The sequence below is a fragment of the Eurosta solidaginis genome, chromosome 4 (assembly GCF_040869045.1).
Source record: "Eurosta solidaginis isolate ZX-2024a chromosome 4, ASM4086904v1, whole genome shotgun sequence".
Classification (NCBI taxonomy): Eukaryota; Metazoa; Arthropoda; class Insecta; order Diptera; family Tephritidae; genus Eurosta; species Eurosta solidaginis.
This window is the reverse complement of record NC_090322.1, coordinates 158,187,790-158,200,876: the sequence shown is the minus strand read 5'-3', so window position 1 is coordinate 158,200,876 and position 13,087 is coordinate 158,187,790. Positions and strand designations below refer to the sequence as shown.

Here is a 13,087-nt window from a genome sequence, read left to right as displayed (position 1 = left end):
TCTCTTCCAATTTACGTCGTGCTCCTTTTTAATTTTTCCAAAAGTTGGCGTTACGGGACCTAAATGTTTTACGCCGACTACGAACGGCATCTGCAAGGCAGATGAGTTTTCACTAAAAGGCTTTTCATAGCAGAAATACACTCGGAGTGATTGTCGAGTCACTGCCGTGGTCGACCCCGTTTAAAAAAAACTTTCTTCTAATAGAAAAAACTCGTTTCTAAAATATTGATGTGGCTTTGTCCGGGGTGTGAACCGAGGATCTTCGATATGGTACGCGGAGCACGTTACCACCACACCACGGCGGCCGCCATTTTGTAGTTGTTGTATTAATGATAAAGACACTCCCCATAGGTTCTGTGGAATGTTCTCGATGTTGATGGTCCTTTTCCGTATATTGTTCCGGTACGTTCCGGTAACAAGCGCCAATAAGGTACTAGTCCTACCATCTCGGGAACGACTAATATAACCAGATTAAACCTTCTAGGCCATCCCCCACCCCCTAGTTCAATGAGAAACTTGCTAAATATATGTATGATACATTCATATTGGTAACAGGATTCCCCTCGCTTAGGTCAGCTTGACAATTGGGTTGCGGAAGCTCTGAAGCTTTGCATTACGCTAATCAACCCCTTGAATCCCTGAATTGAATTGCCGCCATCAATTCTGAAAGCAATTTTTTGTCATGAATCAAAAAAATGTTACTCATACGCCATGCAGCACAGGTATAATTTTTGAATTTTTATGGTAGTTCAGATCAGCTTTACACTTTTTTCCACAGACATTTCAACTTACCACCTGAATCGCCACCACCAAAACCTGTCGCCCCAACGCCGCCTCCACTGCCACCAAACGAATGTAACATATTCATGTGTACGAAAATTTTTACGAATTTCTCGTGTAATTGTCACTACTGTGGTCTATAATTCTGTACGCGCTGTTGTTGTTGGTGGGTTTATGTTTCCGTCTGCGTATGTCCTTTTTGCGTTGAGTAATCTTTTAGCATTTCATTACTTCTGTACCGTTTTTTACTATTATTTTCTTCTTTTTTTGTAGTTCGAACTAAATTTTTGTGTATTAATTCTGGGAATTTTATTATATGAAATTAAATTAGTAGCACAATTTATGGTGTAAGAAAAAATAACTTCGTTGTTCCTTTTAGTTTAAATCGAGCAAAATACTGAAGGTGGTTACCAATTCGTTTTTCATGCGTATTTAATTCGTTTAGGCATTATTTTTCGGCAGCATTCGTATTTAACGGTACAGATATATATATATATATATATTTTTTATATTATAATGGGGGAAGAGTAAAATTCTGCTTCCCGTTTTCACATTTCACCACGTTGCATACGGTATTGTATGTGTAATTTGTCCACTTTTAGTAACTTCACGGTGTGTTGTCTGTTATTCCATATAACAATTTCTATTTGTTTTTTTACATTTTTTTTTAATCGGAGCCGTTTTATTTTTTTATTTTATTAATCTCATCTCCACTTTTTTTTTATTAATATAAAATGCAATGCCCGAAGAAAAAGAATTATTCCGTTATTTGAATGAAAACCTTATTGCTCGACAAACTGCGTTGAAATGAAAACTTTTCTCTCTCATCGTATATTTTCATGCATGTACTTTTCTTAGCAACAATACGTTAAGAGGGTTGCTTCTTCGCCATATATATGTATGAATGTGCACATATGTATATATATGAAGTGAAAATTTTTAATGTAACACTTAAAAACAATAAACCTTTTTTTGCACTTGTTTTTTACATGCTCACCCGTATACAACTATAATTAACGTATTAAAAAAATCCTGTTTTCGTTTCACTGTTTTACCCAGGCAAATTCAATAAAAAATATGGCATGGTTTTAGGCGTGAATAGTTTTGCACTGAACAACATTGTACAGGTTTACAAGTATGATATGTATGAGAGGGAAACAATTTCTTTCCCTTTCTAACACACGGCAGTTTGACACTTCGGTCAGTGTCAAACTAGGGTGGAACCCAGTGGAACCTGCGTGGAACATGAGTTTTGACACTGAACGAAGTGTCAAAATTACCGGGGTTGCTTCGTCGAAAGCGACACAGGGAAGCAAAAAAGGGATCGGAATATCAGATATGGGTTGCTGTGATGGTAAATTTTTTTGAACGAATTTAGTACGAAATTTTAAGTGCACCAATATGGGTCCTTCAGAAAATTATAAAACAGTCTTCAATTGGGGTATCTGAGGACGCGTAGTTATTTCAGTATTAAGAATACAAACACGGGAGTTAAGTTTTTCTACCCGTTCAAAAGTTCTCCGCGAAAAACAGTTTGAAACCGAGGTCGACTGCAATAACCCGTCCAAAAAAGCGGAAAGAAAAATGAATAGACGCGTTTTGTCCTGTTGTCAATAGTCCGAAGAGAAAAAGTATTCGAATTATTGGAAGCGAGGCAAAAACGCGTCTATTAATACCTCCCCCGACGGTTTTGGTCGTGTTTTAGCAATCGTCCCCGGTAATAAAGTATCACAATTTGTTAATTAAAATTGTCCAAAATATATGGTTATTAAAGAGAGATGTAATTAAGTGCTCGTTTGAAAGTAAATAAGTATATTTCTTTGTAATATAAGAAAAAAAAATGTTAAGCAGTTTTCGATAGCAGCTACTAAACTTTTTTTGGTCCTAAGAAGTACAACAGTGCCAAATAGCATCCACAAAAAAAACGAACAAGAACAAGCATTTTATCAGGTGAGCGTGGCTGTGTATGTGCGTGCTGCTACATATCCTACTTGTAGACCTGTACAATGCTGAACAATCTACGCGAAGATACGTTGCCGGACGAAAAAATAGTGGGCACCCTTATAGTGCAGCAGACTACCAAATAGCTATGAAGGCAGTGTTGCATTGTGGTCGTTTTTCGTTTCGGTGTACATCATGTTGGGTACCCTTCTACAAATTGTCCAGAGTATAAATACGTTACGATTTCAAAAAGATTGAATTAAATTTTAGAGTAGTCAATCTAGCTAGATTATCGAAGTGTCAACTACGTTTTGGAATACTTCATTTGTAGCGTTATTCTTTTGAACCTTTCTTTTATGCAAAAATTGGATTCTCATAGAAACACAATATAAGAGAGAAGGCGAGGAAAAGTTTGCCAGGACAGTATGTATATAAAATCATTTTGCGGAGACTTGAAAATCATAGGTTAAGTTCAACTGGCTGGTCCGTGAAGACCTTACATAGACTGAACGATTCTATAGTATTACCAGAAGTTTGCTTAACGACCAAACTGAAAACCCCTAACAGAAATACATATGGTATAAAATAACTCCTTTCTTTTGGCAAATACTAGAAACTTTCTAAGGCCTATGCAACTTGCTGCGCAGGGCACAAGCACAAGACGTGCTCGATAGATTCCTAGTCCAACCCACATGTTATTATGTCCGGGTTTTCAGTGCGAGTTTAAACTTCAGTTAAAGTTTACTAGAGTTTAACCTTGCCACTTTGTTCGATAACATAAAATTTTGCTGCTCATCTCAGCTTAAGCTGCCAAAGTGGCAGGGTGATACTCTAGTCATCTTTAACTGGAGTTTAAACTCGCACTGAAAAACCCGGCCTTACTGTGAAAAATTAATTATTTGTGTGATGGATTGAAAAATTAATTAATTGTGTGCAAAACACGCGCCCTGTGTGGGATAAGCACATATAAACATAAACGCAAGCGTATTTTTGCGAAAAACTAAAATGTAAGAATAAAAGCTGCCGGCCGATAATCGGTTACAATTTTAATACCGGCCCGGCCGATTTCATCAGCTGATTGCAATTTTACGGTTTATCGGTGGCTGTGTAAGCGTACCCTTACACTCTAACATACATTAAGATGTAGGGCAGGTAGAGAACAATATCCAATTTTTGATGGCGCCATACTACTATGGGCGTATGGTCTACGTTCAAGCTGTTCCGAGGCATTGTGTCTCGTTGTCTACAGGTAAAATGTGAAAAGAGTGGCATACATTGCAGCCGTCGGAGTTGTTTTCAGGGCTCCTGTTAGGCTAAGCACTGAGTCTATGGTATAGGAAGGACCTTACAATCGCTGTAGATATCCAATGATACAGAGGGTGATGGACCCCACGTAAACCCCAGTATTATTTTTCTTCATAAAGTGCCATCGAAGCCTTCTTGTGAGGCGAGTGGAATGTGTATTGTGGCCATATAATGTAATTTTTATACTCAGCGTGCTTTGCACACAATAAAATAAGCTTTATCTTAGCGAAAAAGAGCTTTGTATCAATAGAATTTTTTTTCTAAATTGAATTATAACATTAAATTGGAAAACACTAAAATTTTTGAAAATGGGTGTGGCACCGCCCCTTTTATGACTAAGCGATTTTCGATGTTTCGGGAGCCATAACTCGAAGAAAAATTAACATATCGTAATGAAATTGTGTACACATATTTTCCTTATAGTAGAAAATATGCCTAGTAAAAATGAACGGGATCGGTTAAAGACCACGGCAACTTAGATATAAAACAAGTTTAAAAGGGTCGTAGACTAGAATAATAAGCTATAACTTAGCAAAAAATAGGTTTGAATCAATGATATTTCACTTATCAAGTTTTATTGAAAGAGGAAATGGGGAGACATTTTTTTTAAACGGGCGGTGCCACGTGTTATGTAGAAAAGTAATTTATCTGAAATGAAATATACAATTGAAGCTCACGCTGAGTATATAATGTTCGGTGTATAAAATTAAAAAGGAAAGTTTTCACCACCACGCATAAGTGAAAAAAGAAATTTAATAAGTTTGCAAACGAAAAATTGTAAAGAAACATCTTCTTCTTGCTCTTTTCTAGGCGTATTTACGCCTAGCAACCAACATTGCTGTACGCCATATGAAACTATCATGTTGTTGTTGTTGTAGCGATAAGGTTGCTCCCCGAAGGCTTTGAGAAGTGTTATCTATGTGATGGTCCTTTGCCGGATACAGATCCGGTACGCTCCGGTAACACAGCACCATTAAGGTGCTAGTCCAACCATCTCGGGAACGATTTATATGGCCACATTAAACCTTCAGGTTATCCCTCCTTCCCCACCCCCAAGTTCCATGAAAAAGGAAGCACAAGATGTTTGTTTACATTTTTTTGTATGCAAATTTGTGTAATTAATTAGAAAATGTTATTTTAATTAATAAAAGTGCGTGAAAGGTATATTACCAAAGCAAAAAAGAGTATTCAACACCACAAAAGCTTGGTTAGACATTGTTGAAGCGATTAAAAGGCTAAAAAGTGTTGGAAACTAGAAATCCCTTTTTTCCCTGCTCCGCGGTAGTGTAAAGTTGCCTTTCATAATTTACAAAGGCACGGGGATGCAAATAACTTTTAATACCTATTTTCCTTTGGTTTCGGGGACGGATATACCTGAAGAAATTTAATTTCTTATTTTTTTCAATAATTGTTTGCTTTTGTAGCGACGCTCGAAAATAGCTTCGTGTGCAGATCTTGAGGCGTAGAGAAATCGTAGCTACATGCCTGCAAAAATTGTTGGATTATGTGTTCCATTTTTTTCAGGTTGGAGTACTCTAACAATACTCCTTGCAATGCGTTTGCGGACCACCATCAGCCGATCATTGCTCGTGTTTTAACAACCGTGATCACGACACGATTGCCGTCCTCCAGTGAGTTTTACAGCTCCGGCTCACGCTCACTTCTCACGGGAATGCTCTGGATCATTGAGAGACTTGAGAAGCAGATGTCGTGAAATTTTCGCACACGTGAAATGTGATAGGCAGATGTCGCCGCTGTTTTTCATTTAACTCATACGGCGAAAGGCTAAGCAGCGACATCTATTTTTGAAAAAATTGGTTTATTAAAGGCAGCGTTGCCAAACTAAAACGAAGTAATTAACAAATTATCCGGCTCACAAATTGAACCAGACTTCTATCTGGATTTATCTGGCTCAAATCGTTGTTGTTGCATTTACATGCAAAATTATTTATCTGGCTCAGGATTTTGCCACCGGATGACGGCAGATAACGATCGAACAGTTTCCAAAAGTAAAATATTGCATACAAATAACTGATAATAAAATTTTGCTGTGGCAACTCTGATAAAATGCAACTGCGCAACTGGTTTTATGTATTCATACCAGGGATGCACCTTAACGTTAAGCTAATCGTTTATCAAAAAATTTCCACCGTTTCCGTTGAAACACTTCGAAATATTATCGATAAAGAAATTATCAAGATAAATTGTATCTCGTTTTTAACCGAAACGAAAAGCTTTCGTTAACGTTAAAAACGTTAACGAAAACGTGATACTTTATGTTTGAATTGTGCTGGCAATGCTATAGCCATGGTGAAGCCGTAAGGTGGCAACAACGAGCGCACATACACACACAAACTCTATGTAATTTGTTTGTGTAATTCGTTGGTGGTAATGTCAAAAATACTCTGAGAAATGTTCGTACTGTCAAAATTCATGAGAAAAGTTGCAATCAGTTTGGATAATGCTTTCACCTTTAATGACTCCGCCATCAATCAGCTTTGCCAGCATAGTTTGAAATTAATAATCAACATAAACGATTTGATTTCGTTTTGATATGGCAGAAAACGAAACGAAATCATTTCGTTAATTTGACGATCTTAACGTTAATAAACGAAACGAAATGACTTCGTTTCGTTTATTAACGTTGATTATCGTAACGAAATGATATCGTTTCGTTGGTTAAGCATGCCTGATTCATACTATAGTATAGAGAGATATTCAAAGAAGAATTGTATCGGAAAGAATTATCGGAGTGAATTTTATTTAAAAGACAAACAATTTTATTGGTGAAAAATAAAATAATTATAACCAAATATATAAAGGTAAAATATGAAATACAGCGCACGTCACAAAAGAATGTCAATTATGGGGTTCACCTTCGCTCTGCAACCGATCTATTAAAAAATAAATTCCGAGATACTCAATGATTTCTTCATCGTCGTCAGAATAGAGCACCTCACTCAGCATTACTTATTTCTTGAAGAAATTTGTTTTTATTTCTTTTTTTTTTATTTGGGATTTTATTGCGTAGAAGTGGACTGTAAAGCTTAAAACACAATGCCCTGACGCCGCGAAATAAACGCGACGAACATCGCCGTCAAAAATAGAATCCCCATAATTACATGAAGGTGAACACAATGAACGCCAAGAGCGAAATTTACGCGACGGCATTTAGAAATAAATCTATCGTCGCCGCCGGGCGATGACGACAAACACCCCAAGGGTTGCTGCTGTTAAATTTTTTAAGTATAAAAAAAGAAAACATAATATCCAAAAACAAATTTTTTTTCTTTACATATAATTTTTAATTTAATTTCTTAACATTTTTGTTTTGTTTTGTTAATTTCTCAACATTTTGGGCGTGTTTTAGCAGTCAAGTACTAAAGCAGAGAATTAAAAAAGTTTTAATTTTTTTCATCTTTATTTCTAAATAATGGCCACTCTGAATAAACATCAGGGGGACTCATGTAACCGTATAAATGCCTTATAAAGTGTGTAAACGTATAAATTTATCTAGTTTACGCACGAGCTGTCAAATTTTGTATGAAAAATCATTTACACAATTTGTATAAATTTACGCGCACATTTCATTGTGTAAACGCGGTAAACTCAAAGGAATGCAACCTTGCAGACATTACAGACGGCATTTTCATCAAAAATATCCAACATCAGCAAGTAAAGGCGTTTTAGTTTTGATTTTTCACTTAATCTTGGTATTTTTTAATTTGTATAACAACCAAAAAAATTTTTTTGGAAATAATACAGCTGAAAAACAATCAAGTTTATCAAGAGTATTACTAGGTGCGTTCATATAACCGCGTGTGTAAATGGATATAATTTTACACCTTATAAGTTTATATGCTATCATGAGTCCCCCTATCGTCAATTTCGCCCGGCATTGTGTTTTAAGTAGACGAAATGTCTGGGCGTAATTTGAAAAATGTCATCGCCTGACGCGGCGTATATCGTCGTCGCTCGTCATTGTGTTTCGAGCATAATTTGTCAAAACGCGTATTGGACGTGTATTAGCAGTCGACCCCAGTACTAGAACATCATCAAAAAGTATTACATCAGCTCGACCACTACACCAGGACAACACCATTGCCGTTTTCTATGAATATCTTTTGACGGAATGAATATTTTTTTTTTAGCTTTCAGATTCTTGTTACTGAGGTCAAAACGCGTTTTGGACGTGCATTAGCAGTAGACCCAGTACTAGAACATTATCAAAAACTATTATTCAGTTCGACCACCACACAAAGACACCATAGTGGCCAGAACCATTTGTAAATAGCAGCTTACCTGCAAATGTAATGAATTATATATATATGTAATTATTTAATTTCTTGTAGATGGCTGAGATGCTATGTTTCCAATTGCCAAGATATTTATTTTAAATTAAAATATAAGCCGAGGTTTTCGCGGTTGTTTTGATGTTCGTTTACTTGTCATTTCACAGATTGGTAAACAGTTAGCAAATTAACCCTTCAACATTGGCGAGTTAAAAAATTTACCTTCTAACCCTGGTTTAGCTGCTAACTCGTCGTTGTGCAAGGCAATTTATCTTTTTAACCCCTCATGTCAAGTTAACTCTGAGTTAAAAAGATAACCTGCCGTTCTGCAAGTGGGCCTTAAGGACCCATTACTGATACTTAGCATAGACTTGACTTGACTTGGCGTAAACTTGGCAACTTAGCCACGATTATACTCTTCTTAGCGCATACAATCTGGCATCATAATCTGGTCTGGCAACCTTGTGTGCTTTGCTAAATTTTTCGAAATAATAAGTTTGTCGTGACGTTAAATTTATTAAATATAACCAAAACGTGAAGCGAATCTCCATCCGTCGGTGTGATCCTAATTATATGTTCCGGTGACCCATATTTTTATCATTTGAAAGAAAAGTAAGTTGCAGGATAGGTGCTCCAACTAAATTTAATAGGGGGACTCATTTAACCTTATAAATGCCTTATGAAGTGTGTAAACGTATACATTTATCTAGTGCGTAAAAGAACTTTCAAATTTTGTATAAAAAATCATTTACACAATTTGTCTAAATTTACGCGCACATTTCATGGTGTAAACGCGGTAAACTCAAAGGAATGCAACCTTGCACACATAACAGCCGTCATTTTCATCAAAAATCGCTAACATCAGCAAGTAATTTAAAAGAATATCTTAGTAAAGACGTTATAGTTTTGATTTTCCACTTAATCTTATCATTTTTTAATTTGTATATCAGAAAATTTTTTTTGGCAATAATACAGCTTATCCACAATTAAGTTTATAAAGAATTTTACTTGGTGCGTTCATATACCAGCGTGTGTAAATGGATATAAGGGGGACTCATGTAACCGTATAAATGCCTTATAAAGTGTGTAAACGTATAAATTTATCTAGTGCGTAAAGGAGCTGTCAAATTTTGTATGAAAAATCATTTACACAATTTGGATAAATTTACGCGCACATTTCATTAGGGGGACTCATGTAACCGTATAAATGCCTTATAAAGCGTGTAAACGTATAAATTTATCTAGTTTACGCACGAGCTGTCAAATTTTGTATGAAAAATCATTTACACAATCTGTATAAATTTATGCGCACATTTCATTGTGTAAACGCGGTAAACTCAAAGGAATGCAACCTTGCAGACATTACAGACGGCATTTTCATAAAAAATCTCCAACATCAGCAAGTAAAGGCGTTTTAGTTTTGATTTTTCACTTAAGCTTGGTATTTTTTAATTTGTATAACAATCAAAAAAAATTTTTTGGAAATAATACAGCTGAAAAACAATCAATTTTATCAAGAGTATTACTAGGTGCGTTCATATAACCGCGTGTGTAAATGGATATAGTTTTACACCTTATAAGTTTATATGCTATCATGAGTCCCCCTATTGTGTAAACGTGGTAAACTCAAAGGAATGCAACCTTGCAGACATTACAGCAGGCATTTTCATCAGAAATCTCCAACTTCAGCAAGTAAAAGCGTTTTAGTTTTGATATTTCACTTAATCTTGGCATTTTTTAATTTGTATAACAATCAAAAAAATTTAGTTTGGCAATAATACCGCTGATAAACAATCAAGTTTATCAAGAGTATTACTAGGTGCGTTCATATAACAGCGTGTGTAAATGGATATAATTTTACACCTTATAAGTTTATATGCTTTCATGAGTCCCCCTATTGCCCGCCAAGTCTTTTTGGCTGTAAACTTCAAATTTTTGCAGTCTGCTAAGTGCGTTACTAGCGCCATCTGTTCCACGATAGCGTAGAAGCAAACTAATATAAAAACCGTGCTGCCCCCCTATTGTACCTACAAGCTTTTTGAAGTATTTTTTTTTTTTGAGTACTTTGTCTCTGGGCTCAGGAAAACGTCGCGGTGAGGCTATGGCCAACGAGTCTGAAACAGCTTAAAAAAAACTCCACGTCTCAGCGATTCATCTCCAAGTTTAAACCGTAGTATCGAACAACGCTTTACTAAGAACAATGAGATGATATTAAAAAAAATTTTAGAAGCAGAACAACGTATGATTGAGTTTTTCTGCAAAAAGCTTGATGATAAATTTGAGGAGTTGAGGTGTGAGTTTAGCGAGATAAGCGGAAGTGTAGCTATCTTGGAGAATGCGTTTGATCGCATCGGACGCCTTGAAAGCGAGATAACCGACCTAAAACTGATCTTATCAAACCAAGAATGCCAAAATGCTGCTGCGACGTTCGAGTCCATGGTATACGCTTTGAGGAAGGAAAAAATTTAACCAGCATGTGTCACCATATGTGCTTCGCTTTAAGCATGCAACCACCCCCATTAAAAAGCATTTTGCGACCACGAAAGGTAGGTCATAGCACAACTGATCCGGCTGTTATCATCAAATTTCAATCGGATAGAAATAAATTGCTGCGAACAATTTCTCCGTTCAGGCGCCAAAACAAAAATGATACAAATATCAAAGGGCTACGTCTAGTTCACGTGGGAATAAATTCCGATGCACCAATCTTTGTAAATGCATCGCTGTCAAAGCAAAATTATGAAATCTTTAAGGCTGCTATCCGTCTTAAAAAAAGGAAAAAAGTGTCCTCGGTTTTCACAAAAAGGGGTTTGGTGCATATCAAGCGTAAAACCAACGACCTACCCAAAGCTGTACCGGACCTTAATTTTCTTGATGGCCTTGAAGGAATAAAACCGAAAATGAAAACTCCTTTCGAGAAGACGGCGCGCTGGCTGCAAACACCGTTCAGGAATATCACCAAAGACCAAATTGAAACTCTCTATCTATGTATCGCATTCGGTGTACCACTCTATTTCTTTTTTATTTTTTCAGCTCTTGTATTTTAATGGCTTTCAATATTTGAACATGTTTTTGTTAGTGAATTGTAATGAAAAGCATTTACCCTATTATCTTTATAATTTTGGGTTCCGGTTGTGAGTTATCGAACTCGAAGAACTGCTTAAGTACTCTGTCGCGCATAGTCAGTAGACAAGTTAAAGGTCTCAAAGTTATACATATAAACGCGCAAAGTCTCTTAAAAAAGCTCGATGAGTTGAGATGTATGTCCGAAGGTTCCGATATTGATATCATATGTATTTCTGAAACATGGTTTTCTTCATCTCATAATAATCACCTAGTGAAATTAAACGGGTACCAACTTTTCAGAGCTGATCGAGGTGGTCATGGTGGTGGTGTTGCGATACCTATTAAAAGTACATTGTCCTGTAAATTGTGTTGCAGTTCTAGTCCTGGTGATTCTGTTGAATATGTGTTCGTTGATGTGTTTTCCGAGAATAACAACAAGGTTCTTATCGGCTGCGTATACAGACCAAATCGCCAAGTAAACTTTTCCGCATTCTTTGATTTTCTTCAACTGCTACTAATGAATTATGAAAATATTATCATTGCTGGTGATTTTAATAGCAATTTGCTAGTGGATACCAGTTTGAGACTGAGTATGGAATCTCTGGTTCTCTTTCCCACTAACTGTACTCTACCAACGCATTTCACAAGCTCTAGTTCCTAGCTCTTAGATTTATTCTTCGTGAATAATTTGCTTGCTTCTCTAAACACGACTTAATATTCTTAGTATACGACTTTCAAACGTCAAGCAAACCATGTTCGTTTACTTATCGGGATTTCAGAAATATTGATTATTGTTCCCTTGTCGAATCAGTTCAGTCGGTCGAGTGGGACACGTACCTTGACATCGGTTGATGATCAGACAGAGTTCCTCCAAGACAACATAAATAGGCTATGTGATGATCATGTTCCAGTAAAACTGAAAGTATGCAAACATAAAATTAGACCCTGGTTTAATGCCACCCTAAAACATCTAATAGACCAACGGAACCATGCCTACTCTCGCTGGAAACGGTACAGAACTGCAGAAACGCTTACCTTCTTCAAAACAACTCGCCTTACTGTCAACAAAGCTATAAGGTCGGCCAAGACAATTAATTATAAGTATAAGTTCAGTGCTGCCTTGAGTACCAGAGAAACATGGAGCCACATCAAGAAAATCGGGATCGTTAAGTCCAAAGGAGAACTGTCTGATCTTGCTGACGTTAACATTAACGAACTAAATGCCAGCTTCGTAAGATTACCAACTTCAGCCGCTAATATCTGTACAGACAGCTACCCTGGATGCGCTAATATAGATTCCAGTCCGTTTGCGTTTATGTGTGTCTATGACTGTGATGTACTGCAAGCTCTACTTTCTGTGAAGTCGAATGCCATGGCGTTTGATGGTATAAATGCAAAATTCTTAAAAAAAATTCTTCCCATAATCGTTCCCCATTTGACGTATTTGGTCAACTCTATCCTGACCACTGCTATTTTTCCTAAATGCTGGAAAGCTGCTAAGCTTATCCCAATTCGCAAGCAAAATAAAGAGTATTGGCCTATAGCCATACTCCCTTTTCTTTCAAAGGTCGTTGAACGAATTTTGCATTGGCAGATTAAGAGGTATGTTCATGACAATAAGCTCATTACTGACGGTCAGTCCGGTTTCCGGTCAAAGAGAAGCTGTACATCGGCACTTCTATCTGTGATAGAAGACATTCGAG

The 13,087-nt window shown here is 36.6% G+C and overlaps 1 protein-coding gene across 2 annotated transcripts in view; it reads right to left on the bottom strand.

The window, feature by feature from the left end:
- LOC137250542 (small G protein signaling modulator 2) overlaps positions 1-8,466 on the bottom strand; it is a 198,772-nt gene extending 190,306 nt beyond the window's left edge. Inside the window, exon 1 of one of the 2 annotated variants that reach the window (XM_067783527.1) lies at positions 8,329-8,466. Coding sequence is in view for 1 of the 2 variants with exons in the window: in XM_067783526.1 (XP_067639627.1) it covers positions 793-868 (76 nt within the window). In the remaining variant the exon portion in view is untranslated. Of the gene's footprint in view, positions 1-792; positions 1,892-8,328 lie in introns of those variants that run through there. The other variant, XM_067783526.1, reaches the window with a different exon arrangement.
- Positions 8,467-13,087: the final 4,621 nt, after the last annotated feature.